The sequence below is a fragment of the Macrotis lagotis genome, chromosome X, assembly GCF_037893015.1.
Source record: "Macrotis lagotis isolate mMagLag1 chromosome X, bilby.v1.9.chrom.fasta, whole genome shotgun sequence".
In the NCBI taxonomy this organism is placed as follows: Eukaryota; Metazoa; Chordata; class Mammalia; order Peramelemorphia; family Peramelidae; genus Macrotis; species Macrotis lagotis.
In genome coordinates, this window is record NC_133666.1 from 691,637,909 (window position 1) to 691,662,845 (window position 24,937).

Consider the following 24,937-nt stretch of genomic DNA (forward strand, 5'->3'; position numbering starts at 1 on the left):
TTGTTCTCAGTGACGGTTCCCAGAAGTCTCCAGGCTCTTGGATTCCCAGTCTTCTCTTTTGCAGCTCATCCCGGGCTGGCTGGTTGGCTCTTGGTCCCCAGAGAGGCCAGATTGATGGAGTTTGTGTTCCGCATTGACCTAGAGCTAGAGAAGACCTCCCTCTTGACCTGGAGCCCGGGGAGATTCCATCCTGAGGCCATGACATTGGCAGCACCCTGGGCACCAGAGGGTCCAGGGAGGGGCAGGAAGTGGCTTTCCTGTCTTACTGGTTGGGGCTGGGGGCAGGGAGGATTGGCACAGGGCTCTGATCAGGGAAGCAGATAAGAGTGATAAGACAGGGATTTTCACTGGGCCCAATCAACTCTTCAGTCCTTTCCTTCCACCTCACAGCCTAGGGTCTGAGCAGGGAGGCAGGGCCTAAGCTAGTGGAGAAACTGAGGCTGTGGAAGACAGTTCCCCTCCAACTGTGCTGCTGGCTGGTCGGGAAAACTCAGTTCCTCTTTCTGGCCCTCAGTTTCTTTTTGTGTAAAATGAAAGGTGGGACTAAAGGGACTGAGGATCCTTCTCAGCTCTGACAGTCTTATGTTTTATGGGATCTGGGGAGTGGCTGGTGAGGGAAGGAAGGGCAGAGTGAAGGACAAGGGCAAGGAAAAAAGGAATGGAAAAATCCTGGGGTGGAGGAAGCTGAAAGCAGCAGGGGCCATGCTAGAACTCGGCATGGTGAAAGTGGTCTCGAAGCCCATTTTACAGATGCGGAAATTGAGGCCCAGAAAGGTTAGGTGCCAAAGGTAGGGTCAGGTTTTCAATCGAATTCCTCAGGACTCCAAATGCAGGACTGGAAAAGGGAATGAGCCTTCACTAACCCCCTAAAGTGATGGGGACTGGGAGTGGAGTTAGAAAGTCCTGTGTTCATCTCGTGCCTCAGTTACTTCTAGCTGTGTGACCTTGGGCACGGTCCTGAAGCCGGTGTGCCTCAGTTTCCTCTTCTGTCAAATGACTATGCGGGGGGAGGGTGGACCCCCGAGCCCCCGGCAGCGGGGGGCAGCGGGGGGCAGCGGGGAGCGGTGGGGAGCGGCGGCTTCTCGGGTTTCCCCCGGCCAGGCCAGAGGCCCCCGGCTCGCTGATCCCCGCGCTCCTTCCAGTGTGACGTCCTAGGGTTTGGGGAGCCCCCCCCCGCGGCTGCCCGGCCCCTTTAAGGGGCGGCGCTTGGCACCGGGCCCCCGCGGCCCGGGCAAAAAGGCTGGGAGCGGGCGGCCGGGGCGCGGACACCCCCGGGCGCGGACACCCCACGGCAGCATGAGCGGCCGGGTCGGGGACCTGAGCCCGCGCCAGGAGGAGGCTCTGGCCAAGGTGAGCCGGCGGCGCCTGCGGAGGCTGCGCAGCCCCCCGCCCGCTAGGGCTGCCCGGCCGGGCCCCGGCCCCCCAGGACTGCCCGGCCCCGGCCCCCAGGACTGCCCGGCCCCCAGGACTGCCCGGCCCCCAGGACTGCCCGGCCCCCCCCCAGGACTGCCCGGCCCCCAGGACTGCCCGGCCCCGGGGCGCACCGGGCCGGCCGGGGGGGGGGCGGAGGGCCGCGGGACCAGGATGCCAGGAGGATGGGGAGGGCCCCGGGAGCAGGGAGCCCCCACAGCACGAGGGGAGAGGCTGCCCCCTCCCCCCGCCCCCAGAGGTCTAGCAGAAGGGGGCAGGGCGCCTGGGGGTCGCCTCCCGAGGAGAAGGGCCCCCCCCGGAGAGGAAGCTCAGCCCCTTTTGAAGGGGTGCGGAGGAGGGGGCGCCCAGAAGCAGGGGCCAGCCTTCTCGGGGCCCCGGCCCCACTGCCCCTGGTGAAAACTTGCGCGCTGCCTCCCCGAGAGGAGCTGGGGGACAGCTCCCCGCTGCGTGCGCCGGGAGCGGAAAGCCGGGGCAGGCCGGCTGAGCCCCGGGCCTCAGGTCTGGGGGGCAGCCCCCCCCACGGGCTTCATTCCCAGCCCCGGCTGTTGGCGGGGTGGGAAGAGATGCTCCGGAAGGGTCCTGCCTGGGACGTCATGGTCAAGGCCCATCCGAGCAAGGTCTCCCCAGCCCGGACGTCTCAGGTGCCGCTCCGCCACCTAAAGCCCCTCCCGGCTTCCAGTGGGGCCGCCTCGCCCTGCAGCCCAGGAGGGCCCAGCGGGGGGCTCCCCAGTTCTGCCACCCCAGCGATGACTTTCTCCCTTCGGTCTCCCAGGCACTTGGTGGCCCGGGGCCGGGCAGCCTGACAGGGAGGGAGAGACTGCCCGCCTCCTCAGCTCTTGGGCTCGGGTCCCCCCCGGCCTGGGTTGGCTGTGCCCAAGGAGGCGCAGGCCTGGCTGCCGCTCCAGAAGGGGGCGGTTGAGGCTGGGGCTGGATGGAGTGTCCTTAGGCCAGCGCACTGACCTGCCAGGGTCACATGGGGGATGGGATTAGCCTGAGATTAGGGCCTGGCTGGGAGCTTGGAGGAAGATGGCTTTACCTTCCCCCTCCTGGTCTGGCCAGGGGGCAGAATGGCCCCGGACACTGGGGAGAGGGGAGAGGTGGCCAGCTCCCATTGGTCTCCCGTGGTTTCTGCCCCGAAAGGTGAATGACCAATGGGACGTACCTGGGGGGGAAGCTCAGTCGAGGATGCCCAGTCACCATCCAGGCCCGGCGGCATCAGGGTGGGGGCAGGGGAGCATTGGGGGATGGGTGGGACCCTGGCAAGAGAGTCCAGTCAATATGGGTTTCTTAAGCTCCTATTCCGCACCTGGAACTTGGAGGGCTCTTAGAGCAGGAAGTGGGGAAAAACCAAGGGAGCTTTCTGGGCCCAGAGCTCAAGCAGAATGGCCCGTCTTGATCATCGGGTCAGAAGCCGGAGTCCAGCCCTCTCACTTTGCAGATAGGGAAATGGCGAGGTCCAGAGAGGGACCCAGGACTTCCCTGAGGACAGGTCCAGGTTCCCCCACCCTCTTTATTCTGGGCCATCCTCAGGAAGGGGAGCTTCAAGACTAGGTCTCGCTGGCCCCCATTTTTCTTTTCTTTTTTTAAAAATTTATTTATTTGTTTTTTGCAAGGCAAATGGGGTTAAGTGACATGCCTAAGGTCACACAGCTGGGTAATTATTGTATCTGAGGTCACATTGGAACTCAGGTTCTTTTGATTGCAGGGCCAGTGCTTTATCCATTGTACCACCTAGCTGCCCCCCAGACCCCATTTTTCTGACAAAGAAACTGAGACTAAGAGAGATCAAGTGATCTAACCAAAGATCCAGAGAGAAGAAAGATCCCCAGGAGTCTTATCTCATGTGTGTGTGTGTGTGTGTGTGTTGAGGATGGCATATTGTCAAACTGAACCAGGGATGCCATAGCAGAGAGAAAGGGAGGTGAGTCAGGGTAACCAGGGCTCAAGTACCCTTGGGTGACTCTGGGTTTGTGACTGACCCCAGGCCCTTGGGACTCCTAAGTTACAGAGGAGGTACCTTTTGTAGAGAGTTTCTTCCCCAGCCTCAGACCTTTACTAGCTGTGTGACCCTGGACAAGTCACTTAATCTCTGCCTCAGTGTCCTCATTTGTAAAATGGGGAGGTGATGATAATAATAGCACCTCCCTCCCAGGGTTGTAAGGATCAAATGAGATTAGAGCTATAAACAGCCAGGTCTATAGAAGGACTTAATAAAGGCTTATTTCCTTCCTCCCTCATTTCTTCCCTCCCCTCCCTCCTCCCTTCTTTCTCCCTCCTCCCTCCCTCCTCCCTCCCTTCCTCCCTCCCTTCCACCCAAGTTCTTTATTCCAGTAAAAACAGAAGACGCAGGCCCTCCCCCCAAACAGACAGACAAGCCCAGAGAATGAGTGAATGATGCTGCTGCTGCTGCTGCTGCTGCTGCTGCTAATAATAATGATAGTTGAGATTTGATTGAGCTTTACAGTTTACAATGTTCTATACAAATATCTCATTTGATCCTTACCACAAGGAGGTAATTTCAGGTTTTTAAAATTGTTTTTATCTATTTAAGGCAATGGGCTTAGGTGACTTACCCAAGGCCTCACAGCTAGGCAATTATTAAGTGTCTGAGGCCACATGTGAACACAGGTCCTCCTGACTCCAGGGTCAGTGCTCTATCTGCTGTGCCACCCAGCTGCCCCAAGGAGGTAATTTCTATGATTGTGCCCAGATGACAACATTGGAGTGGAAAAGGTGAAGTGATTTGCTTTTGCTAGCCAGGATGCTAGTGAAACTGGGCTGGGGTGGGTTAACTCCCTGCATTCCCACCATACTTGCTAGGTCTCTGGTGGGGGGGGGGGGAGTGATCCAGCCCTGGGACCATTGGGGTTAATTTTGACTCTAGGTGGGACCCAATTGGAAGACCTGAAGACCAGAATGGTAGAAAAGCTATCTTTGGGATTTGGGTAGAGAGCACCCAAGACTCCTGGGGATCTAATTGCCTGTGGTTTTTAACCTTTTTTTTATTTTTACATTTTCTTGAACCATTTTATTTGAGCCTTGGGAACTGCTTCCCCCTCGGGATATTAGAGTATGCTTTTAGCAAAAGAGAGTTTTCATTCTTTATAACCATTAGAAGCATCAGGTGATAGAATGAGTTGTGTCATGGGTTAATGAGCTCCCTGTCACTGGAAGTATGCAAGCAGGAGCTAGATGCTTGAAGCAGGAAGGTGGACTGGATAGTTGATGGATCCCTGTGTTTGCGATCTCAAAGGGCCCCCAAAAGTATGGTACTATGGGATGCGGGATGGGGCTGGGTAGTCAGGAGGCGTCTTACCTTTTTTCTTCTCTCTCCATAGTTCCGGGAGAACCTCCAAGATGTGATGCCCTTGTTGCCTACCCCAGATGACTATTTCCTTCTGCGATGGCTCCGAGGTGAGCTGGGATTGGGGAGGGGAGCCAATTGGGGCCAGGAACTTTTTATCAGGACTTGTTGAAGCTAGAATGTCATTCCCTGGAAAACTCTGCTGCTTCTGATGTTTAGAGATCTGAATCTTCAGGATCCTTTGTGTTTCAAAGCCAGGAGGACCCTTAGAACCTTAGAATCTGGAATGTCACAGTACCAAAAATCAGAAGGGTCCTTAGAACCCAGAATCTAGAATGCCATAGCTGAGAGTGACATTAGAACCTAGAACCTGAACTTGTCCAAGCTAGGCCTTTAGAGGACCAAAGCCAGAAAGGTCCTTAGAACCTAGAATCTGGAAAACTATAGTTGAGAGTGATATTAGAACCTAGAACCTGAACTTGTCCAAGCTGGAAGGATCTTTAGGGGACCAAAGCCAGAAAGGTCCTTAGAACCTAGAATCTGGAAAACTATAGTTGAGAGTGACATTAGAAGCTAGAACCTGAACTTGTCCAAGCTGGAAGGATCTTTAGGGGACCAAAGCCAGAAAGGTCCTTAGAACCTAGAATCTGGAAAACTATAGTTGAGAGTGACATTAGAACCTAGAACCTGAACTTGTCCAAGCTGGAAGGATCTTTAGGGGACCAAAGCCAGAAAGGTCCTTAGAACCTAGAATCTGGAAAACTATAGTTGAGAGTGACATTAGAACCTAGAACCTGAACTTGTCCAAGCTGGAAGGATCTTTAGGGGACCAAAGCCAGAAAGGTCCTTAGAACCTAGAATCTGGAAAACTATAGTTGAGAGTGACATTAGAACCTAGAACCTGAACTTGTCCAAGCTGGAAGGATCTTCAGAGGACCAAAGCCAGAAAGGTTCTTAGAAACCTAGAATCTGGAAAACTATAGTTGAGAGTGACATTAGAACCTAGAACCTGAACTTGTCCAAGCTGGAAGGATCTTTAGGGGACCAAAGCCAGAAAGGTCCTTAGAACCTAGAATCTGGAAAACTATAGTTGAGAGTGACATTAGAACCTAGAACCTGAACTTGTCCAAGCTGGAAGGATCTTTAGAAGACCAAAGCCAGAAAGGTTCTTAGAAACCTAGAATCTGGAAAACTATAGTTGAGAGTGACATTAGAACCTAGAACCTGAACTTGTCCAAGCTAGAAGGATCTTTAGAGGACCAAAGCCAGAAAGGTTCTTAGAAACCTAGAATCTGGAAAACTATAGTTGAGAGTGACATTAGAACCTAGAACCTGAACTTGTCCAAACTATAAGGGTCTTTAGAATACCAAAGTCAGAAAGGTCCTTAGAACCCAGAATCTGTAAGGCCATAACCAAAAAGGACCTTAGAACCTAGAAACTGAAATGACCAAGCTAGAAAGACTTTTAGAGGATCAAAGTCAGAAGGGGCCTTGGAATCAGAATCTGGAATGCCATAGCTAAAAGCAACCTTAGAACCCAGAACCTGAACTTGTCCAAGCTAGAAGGATCTTTAGAGGACCAAAGCCAGAAAGGGCCTTAGAACCCAGAATCTGGAATGCCATAACTGAGAAGGACTTGTCCAAATTAGAAGGGCTTTTAAAGTACCAGGGCCCAGAATCTAGAATACCATAGCTGAGAGGGGCTTTGGGTGTCAGAACCCAAAGAACCTGGACTTGTCAAAGTTAGAAGAGCCTTTAGGGTACCAGGACCAGAAAGATCCTTAGAACCCGGAATCTGGAATGCCTTGACTGAAAAGGACCTCAGAACCTAGAATGTCATTTTACAGATAAGGAAATGATTTGCCCAAGGTCACCCAGATAGGGAGAGAAGCAGGATTTGAATCCAGGTCTGGAGTTTTTCAGATCAGATCCTTTGTTATTACCCTGCAGCTGGGCCATGCCCTCCCCACTGGCAGATGGATTGGAGGAGGAGACTGGAGGAGAATCTAGGGCCCTTTCAGTCAAGGGCAGAGCGGGGGATGAGGAACCAGGAGCCTGGTGTCTGGGGGAGGGATGCTCTGGTGACATAGTTGGTGATGGGGGTGGGGTGGGGAAGGAACGTCAGTGCTCCCAGGGCCCCGGGAGCCCAACCTGACCTGGATCCAGGGGCTGGGGGACCCTCAAGATTCAGGTCCCTGGGGAGCCCCCAGTCTCTTACTTCTCTGGCAGTATCTTCTCTTTCTCCCTCCCTCAGACTTGGTCTCTTCTGTCTCTTAGAGGAAAGTTGTTGGCTGCTCTACTCTCCCCAGAGCTGGCTTGGGGTAGTGGGAGGGAAGGGGGGGGGCATGTTCCCATCACCCTCTGGCCCGAGTATGGGCTGAAACAGGCCAGGGGGATGGAGGCTAGAGGGGGAGGGGATGGGGGGAGGGTTCCGGTCTCCTGGATCCCAGCTCCCACGCAGCCCTTGTTACCAGCAGCCTCTGCTGCCAGGAGCAGGGCAGGGGAATGAGGAACCCAGGCTTACATAAAGCATCATTGTGGCTACGGGAGGGAGACTCAGAAAATGGTTGCGTGTCTTTCCTGTGGCTTCTGGGAGTCCTTGCTGAGTAGTTTCTTTCTGATCAAGTCTCAGAGGAGAAGATTCCAGGGCCAACCCCTAGACTATTGGAACTGAGAGAGACTTGAAGGATCATGCCATGGTCTACCCCCACCCCCACCAGGATTTTATGGATGTGGAAACTGAGGCCCTTGACACACACTTAATGGCTGAGCTAAGATTTGAACCCATATTCCCCCTACCTCCCTCTTAGCCTCCTGGAGCCCGAATAATTCTATTTGTGAGTTGTACTTTGGGAAAAAAGTAACCTTTTGTCTTTCTCCCTTCTACTGTGAGGAGCTGCTGTTCCTACAGGTTCTGAGATACTTAAAACATTTATTATTATTTTTGTTTATTTTTTTCTCAATTACATGTTAAAACTTTTAAAAAATTTTATTTATTGAAGGCAATGGGGTTAAGTGACTAACCCAAGGTCACACAGCTAGGTGATTATTAAGTGAACTCAGGTCCTCCTGACTCTAGGACGGGTGCTCTATCCACTATGCCACTAGCTGCCCTTAAAAAAACCTATTTTTAAGAATTCTGATTTCCAAATTCTCTCTTCTTTGAGAAGGTAAGTAGTTTTTACTATTCATGTACAGTCATAGACAATAGATTTTCATATTCTGGGCGGCCTCCTCTCTTCATTTTATGGAGACCGCTCCAGACTGGTGAACAGACAGCAGGATGTGGCTCCTTGGCTGGGGGTTTGAGCTGGGAATCTCAGCCCTTCTGGTTCCTCAGGTCCCCAGGTCGTTCTGGCAGGAGTAGGGAAGCAGAAGAGGCCTGCGGGCATGGAGGAACCCAACAACCATTGGCCTTGGTCATCAGATCTGACTGGACCAAGGCTGAAAGGAGGACTCAGGAGCTCTCTGGGGAGGAGCAGGAAGGAGGATGTGGCTCCTGGCTGGGGGTTCGAGCTGGGAATCTCAGCCCTTCTGGTTAGTCTGTCCCCTGACTCATTCTGGTAGGAACAGGGAAGCCGAAGAGGCCCATGGGCATGGAGGAACCCACAACCATTGGTATTGGCCGGAAGGCCTGGCTGGGCCAAGGCAGGAAGGAGGAAGCCCAGGAGCTTTCTGGGGAAGAGCAGGCAGGAGGATATGGCTCCTGGCTGGGGGTTCGAGCTGGGAATCTCAGCCCTTCTGGTTCGTCAGGTCCCCAACTCGTTCTGGCAGGAGTAGGGAAGCCCAAGAGGCCTGCGGGCATGGAGGAACCCATGACTGCTGGTATTGTCCAGAAGGCCTGGCTGGGCCAAGGCAGGAAGGAGGAAGCCCAGGAGCTCTTGGGGGAAGAGCAGGCAGAGACTCTTAGGTATAGGCTTCCATAACTCCTAGGGACTTGAGGACCAAATTTAACTAGTGGCTTCCCCTCCCTGGATCTCCTCGGCTACTCAGGGGTCCCGCTGGCTCTCCTTCCCTGGAGGGGTTGTGGTAAAGACAGAATCTGGGGCTGCCTTATGGTGTGGCAGGGGGCTGGGATGAACCGGTGGCCTCCTGGGGCTCACTGTAGACCTGAACTGGCCAGGCACGTGGGGCCCGGAGAGCTTGGGTGGTGCTAGGCCAGAGGACAAAGGTCAGGCAGAAGACCCCGGAGGTTGGACTTTTCTTGATAAGGGATAACTGGAGTAGCTCATAGTTTACTTTAGTTCCTGAAGAGATAAGATCACTGGGACCATCTGACTTACTGGGTCCTTTCCCCTGCTTGGGGGGCTGCGAGCAGCCTTGCTCCTAGGGTTCAACGAGATTCCCCATCCCCACCCCAAGCCTCACACTTCCCTCCTAGAGTTTCTTGGTATTGAGGAAGAAAGCCAGCATGAATCTGAATCTCCTCTTACCATCCTGTGCTACTTGCTCAGCCTCTCAGTTTCCACATCCATGAAATGGGTACAATTATAGCCCCGCATTCCCAATGGAACATATTTGTAAAGTGCTTTCTAGACTGAGGAAGTGCTATCGTGGCCCTGGCCTGGAACTGAATTGACAAAAGGAGCTTCCCTTCCCTTCCCAGTGCCCATCATCTTAGCTGCCCAAGCCCCAGAGAAGCCAAACTGTGTGGATGTGAGAGGGAGGATTTGCACCCAGGCCTTCCTGACCGAGGCTATCATCTCTCCCCTGTGCCAGGTTTCCTCTTATTTTGTTTGTTTGTTTTTTAATTTCTGCTTCCACTAGCTATATGATCTTGGGGCAAGTCACTTCTTCCCCTTAGAGAGACAACAGGTTACAATGGAAAGATCTATATATCTCTGGGGGCAGAGGACTTGGATTCAAAATCTGCCCCTACTACTGACTGTGTGTCCTTGGGCAAGTCACTGGGGAAAATCTCTTTGGACCTCAGTTTCTTCCTCTGTAAATTAAGATGGGGGGACTAGGTGGTTCCCTTTTGGTTTTCAGTCATTTTTCAGATTCTTCATGATCCCATATGAGGTTTTCTTGGCAAAGACAAAGGAGTTTCCATTTCCTTCTCCAGCCTATTTTATAGATGAGGAAACTGAGGCAAACAGGGTGAAGTGACTTACTCAGGATCACCCAGCTAGGAAGTGTCTGAGGCTGGATAGGGCCTGAGTTCCTTCCCACTTCTTTTTTTTTTTTTTAAGTTTTTGCAAGGCAAATGGGGTTAAGTGGCTTGCCCAAGGCCACACAGCTAGGTCATTATTAAGTGTCTGAGACTGGATTTGAACCCAGGTACTCCTCCAGGGCCAGTGCTTTATGCACTGCGCCACCTAGCCGCCCCTCCTTCCCACTTCTAAATGATCTTTCCCTGGGCCTCAGTTGGCTATCCTGTCAAATTAGAATAATTTTACTCATGCTTCTTACCTTAAAGGGCCCTGGCAAACTCTGAGATTTTGGAAACAGCTGTGGTTATTATCAGGGGCCTTCCCAGGCCTATCCCTCTACCTGTGGGATAAAATAACTCACAGGAAGATAATGCCCAGAGCCTGAGAAACATGCAGTCCTTTGAGATCTTTGATAATAATGGTCTCCTGGCTTCTGAGGAATGCTTGAGGCTTGCCAAGCACTTTTCTTCCTTTCCTGAACATGGAAGATGGGTGGTGGTGGGTGATATTTTTGTTCTAAAGATAAGAAAACTGAGGCTGAGAGGATCCCATTGACTTGAGCTGGTAGGAACTTAACCAGACCTAGAAGGAATCTCTGAGGCCATATCACTGAACTCCCTCATGTCATAAAGGAAATGACTTGCCCAAGGTCACACAGAGCTCCTGCAAGCCTCGGAGGCTTGCAGAACCAGACAAGGCAAGCTCTCCCACCAGAGCAGGGGAGAGGTCACAAAAATCACAGAGCTGTTATTTGGACTCCTGTTTTCTGATGCCAGAGTCAATAATGCAGTGGGCTAAGATCAGAGTCCAATGTGGCCACATCAATGACTCCTCTGTCTTCTGGGAGAAAGACTCAAGGCTTCATGAGGTTGCACTGCCCCTCTACCCCTGGGGCCGCCCCCTCCCCTGGCCTAGTCTCTCCTTCATCTGGCTATCCTGGTCACCTTTAAGCACCCAGGTCCATGGGCCAAAGTCCTCCAAGGAGAAAGATAAGCCTGGGCTGGAGAAGAGCTAGCTGATAAAGGAGCTCAGGGTTCACCCTCTTTGGAGATTCAGAAAGATCAATGGAAGCAAAACCCTTTCCTGACCTTACAACTCCAATTCCACCAATCTTTGCCCTGCTGGGGTAGACCTGGTGCCAACTTAAGGCTAGCATCCCAGGAGGGGTTGTTATCAAATCATAATCTTGAGACCGTAGGGGATCTGAGAGACCATCAGGAGCCCTAGATGACCCTTTACTCATAAAACTTGGCTTCTTCTCATTCTTTTTATTATCCTGATATTTCTAACACTGCCTTTGTGAACCTGGACAAGTCACTCCCCTTATTTTACAGCTGAGAAGACTGAGGCCTATTTCTCCAAACTTTCTCTCTTCATCCAACCCCAAGACTCCTTCTAAGGAAGGAAGGAAGCTTAGAATTCTCCAAACGTATGGCCGAGTAAATGCTGTCTTTTCTAGTAACTGGGGAGATCAATGATCCAGGATGACCAGGGCTGATGGCTAGAGGAGAAGCTGGAAAGAATGACCCCAGTCCAGTGATCTCACCATGATTCGGTCTCTTTTCTTGTTTTAGCTCGAAGCTTCGACCTGCAGAAGTCGGAGGCCATGTTGAGAAAGGTGAGGTTCCTTTTTGGCTCCTCAGTCAGCCCTCCCACCTTCACCCTTTCTCCTCTCCTCCAGAATTTCTTCATTCTATCCCAAAAGGATTGTTCTCAGGAAATCATTCTGTTAAACTCAATGACCACCGTGAAATAAGTGACTATGTGATTATTGAGTTGGGTTGTGATTTACTGGAGGGAGTCCTCACACCTTCCACCAGCTCAGACCCTGGTGGCTCCATTGCTATGGCTCCCAAATCCACCCACGTGGGCCCCCTTTGCTAGGTTGGACCTCAGACCACTCACACCTGTCCCCTGGTCTCTACCTGAATCCTTTCTTGCCTTGATGGTCATAAAAAGATAAAAACAACTCCCATTTTTCTATGTTTAGTGTTTACAAGGAGCTTTCCTCTTGTCAATTCTGTGAGGTAGGGAGTGACAGATTATTATCCCCATTTTACGAATGGGAAACTGAGGCTTAAGTGGTTTCAGTGACTTACCTATGGCTATAGAGCTATTAAAGGTTGGAGAGTGGGTGGGATTTGAATTTAGGTCTTCCTAACTAAGTGGTAATGAGTTCCCTCTTGGGATTGGAAATTGCCAGAGCTTTTGTCCCTTTGACAGAGGCTGGTGGACTCTAGCAGTGGGTGCCATTTTGAAATTATTATTTTTATGACTGCTGTGATATTATCTGTAAGAGTATGCCCCCCACTATTGCAGATTGCACCCCATGCCAGTCTTCTCCACAGTCCATTTCCTCAAGAAGTTCTCATGAGCATTTTGGGGACCCAACTCCAGCTCTCTTGACCCTACTGAGGAAAAAGAAACCAAATTAGAGACATTGTTGGAATATCGGTGGAGGATGAGAGCTCCATTGGTTATTCCTCACTGACTGTTTGTTTAGACTTTTTATTATCAATAACAAGACCCTTGGACACTAGGATCTTGAGAAATTTGGTCTTGTGGGATAGGAAAGAGATGGAGAAGATTAAAAGTAAATGCCCCTATTTCCATTTTACAGAGTGCTCTCCTTAAAAGGCAAACATTCCTGTGAGAGAACGAGCATTTGGGGAACCTGGAGCTCAGAGAGGGAAAGGACCCAAGCTAAGGGTGCACAGTCAGGACGTGGTGGAATAAGAATTTAAATCGGGTTCTTGGGTCTCCTAGCTGAGTTGGCTTACTATATTGCATTAGAGATTGTAGAGGTCCTTTTGGCAATGAACTTTTAGAACATGGTCCCTCTGTGTGTGTGTGTGTGTGTGTGTGTGTGTGTGTGTGTGTTTGTGTGTGTGTGTGTTTATGTTTTCACAGCATGTGGAGTTCCGGAAACAAAAGGATATTGAAAATATCTTGAGTTGGCAGCCTCCAGAGGTGAGGAAGATAAAGCATCCTTGACTATCACCAGCCCAACATCCCCAACAATTCTAGTTATGCCAATCTCCAAAAGGAAAACTCTTTGGGGACCTAGGATGCAGCCAGATTTTCTCTGGGTTGCCCCAAGGGCAGGGGTGGCAGAGCTCCTCTATCCTGGGCCCTTCCTCCAGCCAAGCCTTGGGTGAGGCATTGAGAGAATGGATTGCCGCTATCTCCACTCAGGTCGTCCAACAATACTTGGCTGGAGGGATGTGCGGCTTTGACCTCAATGGCGCTCCTGTTTGGTATGACGTCATCGGGCCTCTGGACGTCAGGGGGCTGCTGCTGTCTGCTTCCAAGCAGGATCTGCTTAGGACCAAGATGAGAGACTGTGAGATGCTCCGGCTGGTGTGTGCCCAACAGTCAGAAAAGGTGAGTGGGGATGGAAGGGAGAAGGATGGCCCCTGTTGGAGAGGCCTGGCTTCTATTGGCCCGTCTGGAGCCCTGTTGCTTGATAAGAAGCTGAAGGGGGCAGTGGTGTGGTAGAAAGGGCCAGTCAGTCGGCCAGCATTTATTAAGTGCTTGCTGTATGTCATAAACTTTATATGCGTAATGTACAAAGAAAGGAGCTTACAATCTAGTGGGAGAGGAAGGTCGAATGTCACTAAATCCAAACAAGACTCAGACACAAGAGGGAAGGGCATGTTGAAGGGGAAGACAGCAGCCGGGGGGGGGGGGGGGCTGGGAAGGCCAGCAGAAGATAGCCTTGGAGTTGAGTCTCGGGCAAAGCCCGAGGAACTCAAGCTGCAAAGCAGAGGGCTAGGACATTCCAGGCAGGGGGCACAGCTAATACAAAGATGTAGTGTGGGGAGATGGAAGGTCATCTTGGAGAAACAACAAAACACCAGTCTCCTTGGATCTGAAGTTTGTGGAGGGAGGGACTGTGTGAGAAAATGAAGGAGGGAGGAAGGGGCCACATTGGGCAGAGCTTTGCATAGCAAGCAAGATTATATTTAAACTGTGTTGGGAGTCAAGAGGTCTGGATTTCATGCCTGACTCAGTCGCTTGCCATGAAACCTTGGCAAATTGTCTCTTCCCTTTCTGGAAAATGAGGGACTCAGATTAAATGATTTTTAAGACCCCTCCCAGCTCTGACATCCCCTGTTCTAAGGTCCCTCCCAGCTCTGACATCTCACATTCTAAGGTGTTTCCCAGCCCTGACATGGCATGAACCTGAGAAAGGGGGTACAGGAGAAGGGTGGGGCATTCCATTCAACAGGCCGCTCTTTCCCATTTCTTGCAGTTGGGGAAGAAGATAGAAACGCTGACGATGGTGTACGACTGTGAAGGGCTGGGCCTCAAGCATCTCTGGAAGCCTGCAGTGGAGCTGTATGGGGAGGTAAGAGAATCAGAGCTTCAAGCTCTAGGCATGGCAGGCTAGAGTAGGGAAGGAAATGAGCATTTATTAACCTCCTACTGTAAAGCCGGGGCCTTCGTCCTGTTTGATCCTCACAAAACTACTGTGAGGTGGGCTCTGTTATGAGTTCTGTTTTATATGGAGAAAAATGAGGCAGACAGAATTGCAGTGACTTGCCCAGAGTCACACAGCTAGTAAATGTCTGAGCCTGGATGGACACTTGGGTCCTGATTGTAAGCACTGTGCTCTATGCACAGGGCCACCCCTACGTAGTGAATTCCCTATCATGGGGGGCTTCATGTTGGGGAAATGATTTGGAGAATTCTTTTTTGGATGCAGTCTGGGTCTAGAGAGGGCCTCCCAATTCTGAATCTAGGGTCTAATGAGTCCTTGGCAGTCAGTTCCCTCATCTGTAAAATGAAGTGGCTGGATCTCATGGTAGCTGAGATTTCTGAACTCTAGATTTGTGCTTTGGAGACAGAATGTGACTCAGTGGTGGAGGAGGCAGATGGGAGGGGGCCGGCCAGTTGACCCAGGGAGTTGCATTGACCTGACCCACTAGGGTTCTAGGCAACGATTCCCTGACCATACCACAATGCTGGTTTCCAGAGCCCAGAATCATTTGGCCTTCTTTTCTTTTGTAGTAGGTAATGCTCAGCCTCTGCCCGGCTGTTCAGATGGAGGCCAGAGCTGGGGAGGGTGGTATAGTAGGGGGTCAGATCATCCCAGAAAAGGACCAAGAAGACTAGGTGGGGTTGGAGCTGGGGCTAAGAATCTAACAGGTCTCTTCATTCTCCCTTCAATCCACCTGTCCAGTTCCTCTGCATGTTTGAGGAGAATTACCCAGAAACCCTTGGACGTCTCTTTGTTGTGAAAGGTAAGTAGGGAACTTGAATGGTGAGGTCGATGGGGAGGAGATACGGGTACATCTGACAGGCAGAGGTCAATGAAGCCAAGGTCCAGTGGAGTTCCCTGGAGTTAGGCCTTGCCTATCTGAGTGTGATGGGCACAGGCATTGGGATGCTCACTGAGGCCTCTTCACCCTCATGCCCCACTGCTGAGGTTTCATTTGGTCATTCATCAACTGATTATTTAATTTTATTTATTTTTCAATTTTTTAAAATGTATTTAAGGCAATGGGGTTGAGTGGCTTGCCCAAGGTCACACAGCTAGGCAATGAGGAAGTGTCTGAGGTCGGATTTGAACGCAGGTCCTCCTGACTCCAGGGCCCATGATCTATCCATTGTGCCACCTAGCTGCCCCTCAACAACTGATTATTAAGTGCCTGCAGTATACAGAACACTTTGTTGGGCATGGAGGAAGATGAGATCAAATTGTAAACACTTCCATGCTTGAAAAGACCTGGGTTCCTATCCCACTTCTGACACAGACTGGTTAGACATCTGGAGAAAAATCCCTTTCCCTCCCTGAGCCTTGGTTTTTTTTATTCTGCAAAAATGGGGATAATCTTTGTACTTTATACCTTGAACCTACCTTACAGGGTTCGGCTGATATAGTGGGTGTGAGGCTAAAATTATATAATGATTATGAAATAATTTATACAGATAAAAGGGAAATCATCTATCTCCCTACGAAGCTTACGGTCTATGAGCCCTCTAAATGAAGGAATAACTCAGTCAATGAATGAAACTAGAATTTATTAAGCACCTGCTGTGTACCAGATGTATACCAGGTCCCATGGGGAGAGGGGGCAGAAAGACAAAATGAAAAAGTGCCTGCCCTCCAGGAGCTTTCATTCTAGAAACTCTCTCAATAAAGTGGGAAGAATGAGTCAGTGAAGGAAACTGGTATTTATTCAACACCTGCTGTTTACCTGATGCTGTGCTAGGTTCAAAGAAAAAATGAACCAGTCCCTCCCTTCAAGGAGCTCACTGTTGGGGTTAGGTAGAAAACAATGTAATCATGGATAAGTAAATGATTGGGGATGGAGAGGGCACCAGTGATAGAGAAGGGTGAGGAAGGGGTTTTTTTAATATGAGAAGTGGCACTGGAACTGATCCTTGGAGGGATCCAGGGTTTCCATGAGTAGGAAGAGAGGGAATGGGGGGGAGGAAGGAACAGCTTGTGCAAAGGTGCGGAGGTAGATTGTGGAGTGTTGGGTACAGGGAACGTAAGTGGGCTGCTTTGGATGGAATTTAGAGAGCATGTGGAGGGATCATGTGGGATTGGTAGGCTATTATTACTGAAGGCAGGGACTGTGCCTTCTGTCCCCTAGTCCAATTTCCTCCATTTTTTGTAGATGAAGAAACTGAGGTTCAGGGAGAGGAGGGGCATCTTTGTTGCATTTTTGTTTTCTAGCCTCAAGGGAGGTATCTTGCCTAAGGAGGGTTCCATAAATGTTTGTTTTAATGGTTAGATGGACATTGTACCCCAGGACCTTGCAGGCTGGGAGTGGGGTAGGAACTGTTTCTAGTCACTGCCTGGCAAGACAGGGTGCTAGGAGAGATGAAAAGGGAAAAGAACACCCCTGTTAGGAGGGAGCCAGGAAGGTTCCCTGGAGGTGGTCACTGACCCTGGGTCTCTAAGGATGGGGGAGGAAATTGCCCCCCTGGGGGGGGTAGGGGTAGGACAGGAGAGGTGATTCTGCAGGCCTTCACATGGATTTGTGGGAGGACAATAGAAGGAGTCCAGGACCTGTGGAGGGCTCACTGGCCAGGACTGAGGGAAAACAAGGCTGTCTACCTGGCTTCAGGGGAAAGAGGGTGAAGGAGGCGTGCGGTTGTGCAGATGCTCTAGTGCCTCCGTCCAGACCTGGCCAGCTCATGATTCCTCCCTGTGTCGTCTGTCCTAGCTCCCAAGATATTCCCTGTGGCCTACAATCTCATCAAACCCTTCCTGAGTGAGGACACGAGGAAGAAGATCATGGTTCTGGGATGTGAGTAGTTCTCCATTCCTCTTATCTCCATTCTTGCCCTCTCCTGACCTGGAAAAAAAGCATCTAGGTGACTCAGGGATAGAGCCCTGTGCAGGGTGTCAGAAAGAGCTGAGTTTGAATCTGGACTCAGATACTGGCTGTGTGTCCCTGAGCAAGTCACTGAATTTCTGGTGGTCTTAATCTACTAAAGAAGGCAATGGAAAACCACTGGAGTAGCTTTGCCAAGAAACACCTTGGACATTGTGGCTCACCACATCATGACGAATTAGACATGGTTGAATGAAATCCAGCGCCTAACCTTGAGGGGCAGAGTTGGAGCTGTCCAGGGCTGAATTGGCTTTGAGAGATGGACGCAGAATCCTTGGGTTCTTTCTGGGTTTCCTTGAATGGCTAATGCTTGTGGCTTTGCTCGGAAAGAAAATGGCAGAATACTTTTCTACCTTGAATTGGTCCTCCTGCCAGCGTGAGGTGAGCAGGTGGTCTGAGCATCTCTCTCAAACCCTGATCTCTGCTCCCACCCCCAGTGAGATTCCATTATTTAATCTGAGCAGCTTCTGCCCCTGTGTATGGGCAAAGGCAAAATTGAAACAGTTCCTGATCTCAGGGAGCTTACATTCTTCTGAGAGTGGGTAAGGAGAACATATCCATAGGCAAATATACAAACATTTTTAAAATTTTTATTGATTTTTTTCCAGGTACATACAATCATAGTTTTATACATTCATCCTTTTGCAAACTTTTGAGTTCCAGATTTTTCTATCACCTTTCCTTTCCTCTCCCCCCATGGCAGCTAACAATCTTATATAAATGTATATGAACAACTGTGTTTAATATATTTCCAGACCTCTATTTCCTCTTTTGTATAATGGAATTTGGGGATATCACAAAGGCAAAAGAACACTGGCTGTTGGGTCTGAGGATCTGAGTTCAAATGTTGTCTCTGATGTTAATGACCTGTGTAACTGTGGGCAAGTCATTGACTCCCTGGATCTCAGGCTCCTCCTCTGAAAAATGAAGGATTTGTATTAGCTGGCCCCTGGGATCCTTCCCAATCAAGGAGAAGGTCAAGGAAGTTCACTGAGCTAGTCTGTGACCAGGGTCAAGTTCAGGCCTCTTCATCCTACCAGACCTCGTGGATTTTCCGGCCTGTACTGGCTGGTTTTTTGGGCTGCCCAAGCCAACCTCACCTTCTTCTGGTGACCAGCTAGACACTTAGGGGACAGACACTCAATCAGTTCCTTGTCAGGACTAGCTTCAAGCCTTCCAAGATCTCCTGAGCTGGGGTGTTTCTAACACTTCTGAGACAGGATGGGGTTGGTGGTGAAGGATGACTACAATCCTGAGAGAAGGAGCTCTCCAAATGTAGACAGATAATCATAATATTTAACGATTATTTGGCACTTTGAGGTCTGCAAAGAACTTTCCATATATTATCTTATTTGGTCCTCACAACTAGCTGAGGTAGGTGCTATTGTGATCCTCATTTGATAAATGGGGAAACCAAGGTAGGGAGAAATGAAATGGGTTATCCAGGATTACACATTTGCTAAGTGAATCAGAGTCTCTCCCTAGGCAGCCCTCTCTCTGGCATCACGGGGCCTTAAAGGGAAATAAGTCTAAGGAGGATCCTGTATGTAGAAGAGGGTTGAACCAAAAGATCCCTGAGGCCTGTATTTCTGAGGTTCAGTGGTTTCTTTGAAGCCTTGGAGAGGCTGGCTCATGGCATGAGGGTAGGGCCAGCCAACCTTTCCAGCACTGGACTCATATTATTCCTCACCTTGAGAATCAGAGAATCATCCATTTTTTTTCCATTTTGAATTTTATTAGATGTCTATTAAGTAGCTATCCCATGCCAGACAGGCAAAAGATAGTTCCTGTGAGAGCTCCTAGGTGAATGGGGGAGGCCTCTATGGACAAACTGACTAAATCTAGGCCCCACTGGAGATAATGGCACCTCTATCCTGGGGTGATCCTGCTGCCTCCTGTTTCCACCAGCCAACTGGAAGGAGATTTTACTGAAGCACATCAGCCCAGACCAGTTGCCTGTGGAGTATGGGGGTACCATGACAGACCCTGATGGAGACCCCAAGTGCAAATCCAAGGTATGGGGACTCCAGGGTCCAGAGGGAAGGGGGGAGGGGTAGACCCGGGGCAGGACATCTCCTTCCCCTCCCACCCCCCACTCACCCCCTGGGCTCCCTGCAGATCAACTACGGGGGTGAAATCCCCAAGAAGTATTACATCCGGGACCAGGTAAAGCAGCAATATGAGCACACGGTCCAGATCAACAGGGGCTCCTCCCATCAGGTGGAGTACGAGATCCTCTTCCCGGGGTGTGTCCTAAGGTAAGGGAGGGCCCAGGCCCTCCAGGTGCCCTACCTCTGAAGCCCTTCAGAATTAGCAGGAGCTGAGCAGGGAGGGAAAAGAGCTGACTTTTTCAGAGAACTCTCCTCCATCCTTTAGTCTGGCCCCAGTAGGCTTCTCGGAGACTGCCTATGACAAGGAGCTCACCACCTCCCCAGGCAGCCCTCTGGGATAGCTTCAGTTCAGAAGTTTTTCCTTCTGTCAAGCCCCAGTCTGTCTTTTGGCAGTTGCTGCGCACTGCATCTGGTTCTGCCGACTGTCTCGGCAGAAAAGCATAACCTTTCAAACACTTGAAGATAGCCACCATCACTTAGTCTGTCATGCAGGAGGCGCTTAATATATGTTTACTGAGTGATCATGCCCCACCGTGGCTCTAGCCGTCCCAGTTTCTTCAGTCTCTCTTCTTGTGCCAGGATCTCAAAGCTCTTTTCCACTCTTGCTCTCCATCCATGACCTTCCAGGCCTGAAAACTCAGAACCTTCTGTGTTCTGAATATGTCAATCAATCCGCAAGCATTTATTATGCACCTACTGTGAACTAGATGATGTGCTAGATGCCACAGGTACAAATATCTTAAAAATGCAACAGTCCCTGTCCTCAAGGACTTTCTATTCTACTGGGGACATGTGAGAGACCAAGTATCTGTAAACTCAGGACTGGGGCTAGACCTGTGGTCTCCTTGGTGGAGGGCTAGGCCAGTGCCTCCTCTGCCATTTAGTAGTCTTATTAAGTTGACCAAAGCATCGAGGGCTTCAAGGACTCGCCATGGTCACTCTCTGGCATGTATCAAAGACAGGATTTGAACCCAGAATTGCTGACTACAAGACCAGACCTCTAGCCACAAAACCTTGGACAAAATTAATGATAAAATTTTAGGGGGGGGGTGCGTTAGTACAGCTTAGAATAGTGTTAATTCTTTGGATGGCTTTTGTCACAAAGTGGGGTCTTTGGCCACGAGATCCAATAAAGTCTCCAGGCCTCTTTCCACCAAACTGTTGTCTGGCTGGTTGAGTGTTTTCCATTTTCCAATTGACATTTTGAACCCGAGTGCAGGAGTTTACATTTATCACCATTAGTTCTGGCCCCAGATTCTAGTCTCTCGAGTTAGATTGGGGCTGTTGGCCCCAGAAAAGGACCAAGCTGGGAGAGGACTCTTGTGATTGGGGCCTGTACCTGCTTGCAGGTGGCAGTTCATGTCAGATGGGGCAGACGTGGGCTTTGGGGTATTCCTGAAGACAAAAACTGGTGAGCGGCAGAGAGCCGGCGAAATGACAGAGGTGCTTCCCAGCCAGAGGTACAATGCCCACCTGGTCCCTGAGGATGGGACACTCACCTGCAATGACCCCGGGATCTGTAAGTGCTCCTTTGTCTAGACTTAAGATACTTTCTTCCCCAGGAGAGACTTGGACTTAGCATAGAGTGAGACTATGAGTGTTGGGGGAGCCTTCTAAGGCTGTTCTAACAGGGAGTGTTGAACCATGGATAGATGGGGCCTAGAGATTACCTAGTCTAACTCCTCATTTTATAAATATTCAATCGTAAAATTTAGAAGACCTTGTTCTCCCCCTTGTGGAAGTGGAGATCATTTGGGTGCCAGCCCCAGATCTTGATGGCTAGAACCCAGGACCAGACTTCTCCATGGGCAGATCAACGGTCAGATCACTCAGAGGACTAGCTGCTGGGCAGGTGTGAGGCTGGTGGTGATTATGTGAGCATGGAGAATCCCCCAGAGTCCAATTAGGGGCTGGGGATGTGAGACTGATGTTCCAGGTCCCTGAGCTTCCCTCCCCTCCCAACACTATCAGGGAACAGGCCCATGGGGAGGGGGCAGGGAGGCAGTGACAGGGAGGAGGCACAGGGGATCCAAGGCAGCTGGAGGAGCCCTGGGGCTCATCTCCATGGCAGCTCAGCCAGGGGGTGGACTCAGGACTCCCCCTACCTGTGCTGAACATGCCCAGCATCTCCTCAGCTCTCCCAGACCTGCCCCCTTGCCTCCACGTGCGGGGCCTTGTGCATCCCCTTTGGCCCCCTTTATACCCTCCCCACCCTTCTCTTCACACACACTCACCCATCTCAGTCTGCTCGCACCCCCACCTAGCCCTAGCAGGCTCAGCCTGGGGCTTAGTGATAACAAGGACTGCCCCAAGGTCACTTCTGCTCCCAACCCAGAGTTAGGCCTTGGAGCCAGGAAGCCCTAAGCTGTTTGGCTTCTCCATGGAGCGGAGCTTCTGCAAAGCTGACAATCAGACCTGGTCCTGATGAGAGGGGCTGCAGTCTATGGGTGGGAGAGAAGAGCCACAGCCTAAATTTAAGGTTCATTAACCCAGAGTTCATGGAGCCCCTCGAGCTTGGCTTTACAGCCACAATTATCTTGCTGGAGCCTTGAAAGAAGCCTGGGAGTGAGGAGCTATTCCTAATTCCATTTTATAGATGAGCAGACTGAGGCCCAGAGAGGCCTGGCGACTTGGGATGGACCCTGAAGTGTATAAGTAGCCCAACCCCCGTTTTACAGAGGGGGAAGCAGTGGTCCAGAGAGGCCGGGTAACTATCCCACAGCTAGGAAATTTTAAGAGGAAGGATTTAAACTCAGGATTTTGTGACTCCAAGATCAGCACTTTTCCCACTGTGCCACCTTGCACATTTCTGATTCTTCCCAGGAGGAAAACTGAAGGAAGGAAGCTCCAGGCCCAGGGACATTACCCTAGTGATGCCTCCAAGCCTTTCCCTGGCCCAGCCCCCTTCCCTCCACTGTGTATCAGAACTGGGCCAAGTTCTGGGTACACATACACCCCTCTAAGCTCAAATCCAGGTCTGGCCACAAGGAGTTATTTTTAAAATCCAGGCCCAGACCCCAGGTCACCCCAAGACTCCAGGCCCACCCACCCCAGTGCCCCAAGTGTGGCCACCCCAGCGCCTCAGGACTGCCCACCCCAATGCCCCAGGTCCAGCCACCCCAGGACCCCAGGCCTACCCATCCCAGTGCCCCAAGTGTGGCTACCCCAGTGCCCCAAGACTGCCCACCTCAGACCTGACACCTGTGGGGGCCGGGCCTGCTCTTGTTGCCACGTGGGCTCAGGTTTCCCTGGGGCAGGTGTCTGGCAGGAAGGGAGGATTAGATGGCAGGTTCAGCTGCTGGGGGAGGGCAGTCTCCTCACCCTCCAGCCAACCAAGCAAGCTGGAACCGGGAGGTGGCGAGGAGACTGTGAAGGCCCAGCTTGGGCCTGCTCCGGCCAGTTTGGACAGTTCCTCGGAGACTCAGGGGCTCCTGGGGGAGCTTGCTTGGGACGGCATTGGCAGAGGAAAATCCTTCTACAGGTGCTGGTGGGCACCTCTAGGAGAGTTATCCAGGGACACAGAGGTGAAGTGACTCGGGCAGACTCTGTCTGGAAGCCGGCTGGCACCAGCTCTGCCTGACGCCCTCCCCTGCCCCACACGGCCTCTCCTGGCTGGCTCAGGGCCAGGCTTGCTGGGTCAGGGGACCCTGGCTAGGTGCTGTGGGGAGAAACAGGGGAGCTGGAGACATGGGCCTGAGTCTCAAGGCCACGTTCATTGACCTTTATTCATGACTCAATGAAAGCATTCATTCACTCCACTGAGTCCTTCACTTCATTCATTCTGCTTTATCTGTTCCACTTCACTCACTCACTCCACTTCATTCATTCACTCAATTCATCCATTCTGCCTCACTCATTCATTCTCTGCTTCATCTATTCTAATTCATTCATTCACCCAGTCCACTTCATTCATTCACTTCACTCATTCTCTTCTCATTCATTCATTCCATCTATTCTGCTCACTTCACTCATTCACTCACTCACTATACTTCATTCATTCACTTAATTCATCCATTCTACTTCACTCACTCATTCTCTGCTTCATCTATTCTAATTCATTCATTCACCCAGTCCACTTCATTCATTCCCTCCATTCAGGTATTTGCTGACCAGGTGACCTGGAGATCCCTGCTTGCTCTGATGTTCTGTGGCCTTTTTGAGACAGTGGGAGCTGAAGCAGACAGAGGGATGGTTGGGAGACAGGGGGGGGGGTGCACAGCCTGTTGGCCGTTGCAGACTCATTTTCCTCATCTGTTCGATTCCATGACCTTCAGGGTCCATTCAGGCCTGACCCCAGGGTCCCGGTGGAGTTGACAGGACAGAGGCATTTCTTGCTCTCTCTCGGGGGACTTGGCCCTTGTTAGGACTGTTCTAGGCCAGAGACATGCCCCCTAGGGCAGCCCACTGAAACCCCACTCACAATAATGGTAAATGATAATTGCAGAGTCTGGGATTACTAGGAAGCCAATTAAAGGGAAGGACGTTATCTACAGATTTATGTTTAAAATCCAAGGTTTTGAAGTCCAGTTATTTAAATTTGATCTCAGCTGTAGAACAATGCTTACCAACTGACAGTACTAATTAAACCCCTTCAGTATTAGCAGCATCCTTATAGGGATGCCAGCTTGGGTATGGGTTGCCTTAGAGGTCCTTGGAGAGTCTAATCTTGGGGATTAGTCTCAGTTTCTTCATCTCTAAAATGGAGACACAACTGCCTTCCAGGGTTATTTGAAGGAAAAGGTTTAGAAAGAACCTAGAGGGGCAGTTAGGTGGTGCAGTGTATGGAGCACAAACCCGGGAATCAGGAGGGCCTGAGTTCAAATCTAGCCCCAGACACTTGATACTTACTAGTATGTGACCTTGAGCAAGTCACTAAACCCTATTGCCTCACAAAAAAAACAAAAACAAAAAAGAAAATACCTGGAGAATTGGAAATGCTTTAAAAACTGCTTCTGTTGTCATGGTTTTGTCTTGCTGGTTGCCTCCGAGTCACCGAGGTATACACTGTTGGCCCAAAGACCCCTGTCTCTTCTCTGCATCTACGCCTTGGGAAGACCCTCCCTGAGAACCTTCCTCTCCATTTCTGTCTCCTTGCAGATGTCCTGAGGTTTGACAACACTTATAGCTTCATCCATGCCAAGAAGGTCAGCTTCACCGTGGAGGTGCTGCTCCCAGACAAGGCCTCAGAGGAGAGGCTGCAGCAGCTGGGGCAGAAGGGGCTGGCACCTTCTCAGCAATGAAGGCCCTGCCTCAGCCCCTGCCCAGGTCCGCTTAATCCACCATCCAGCCCCACCACCCCGCTGCTCTGTGTTAGGGATCCGGGGTGGAGGTTGGGACAACGTCCACCCCTGCCTCACCTCTGGGGTGCAGTCAGCCTAGTCTGAAGATGATGGGGGTGATAGGGGAAGAACTTGGGGGGTGGTTAGAAGCAGGGTGGCTCTGGACAAGTCCCTTCCCCTGCCCCCATCTCTCTCCACCCCCCATCCCCCAATTTAACTCAGGGTTCCATGGATGCTGTGCACCAATGGGATCTGCCTATCCTTGGATAGTTTCTGTCCTGGGCTAGCTTCCCTGGGCTGGGGAAAG

At 51.0% G+C, this 24,937-nt stretch overlaps 1 protein-coding gene across 1 annotated transcript; it reads left to right on the forward strand.

Annotated features, from left to right (window-relative positions):
- The first annotated feature begins 1,240 nt into the window (after positions 1–1,240).
- Positions 1,241–24,817, forward strand: SEC14L2 (SEC14 like lipid binding 2). Its single transcript, XM_074206340.1, has 12 exons — positions 1,241–1,350; positions 4,770–4,845; positions 11,463–11,506; positions 12,799–12,858; positions 13,084–13,272; positions 14,144–14,239; positions 15,074–15,134; positions 17,070–17,153; positions 19,149–19,255; positions 19,359–19,498; positions 20,701–20,870; positions 24,449–24,817. The coding sequence occupies exons 1-12, from the start codon at positions 1,297–1,299 to the stop codon at positions 24,589–24,591; spliced, it is 1,224 nt and encodes a 407-aa protein (XP_074062441.1). The 5' UTR covers positions 1,241–1,296; the 3' UTR covers positions 24,592–24,817.
- Positions 24,818–24,937: the final 120 nt, after the last annotated feature.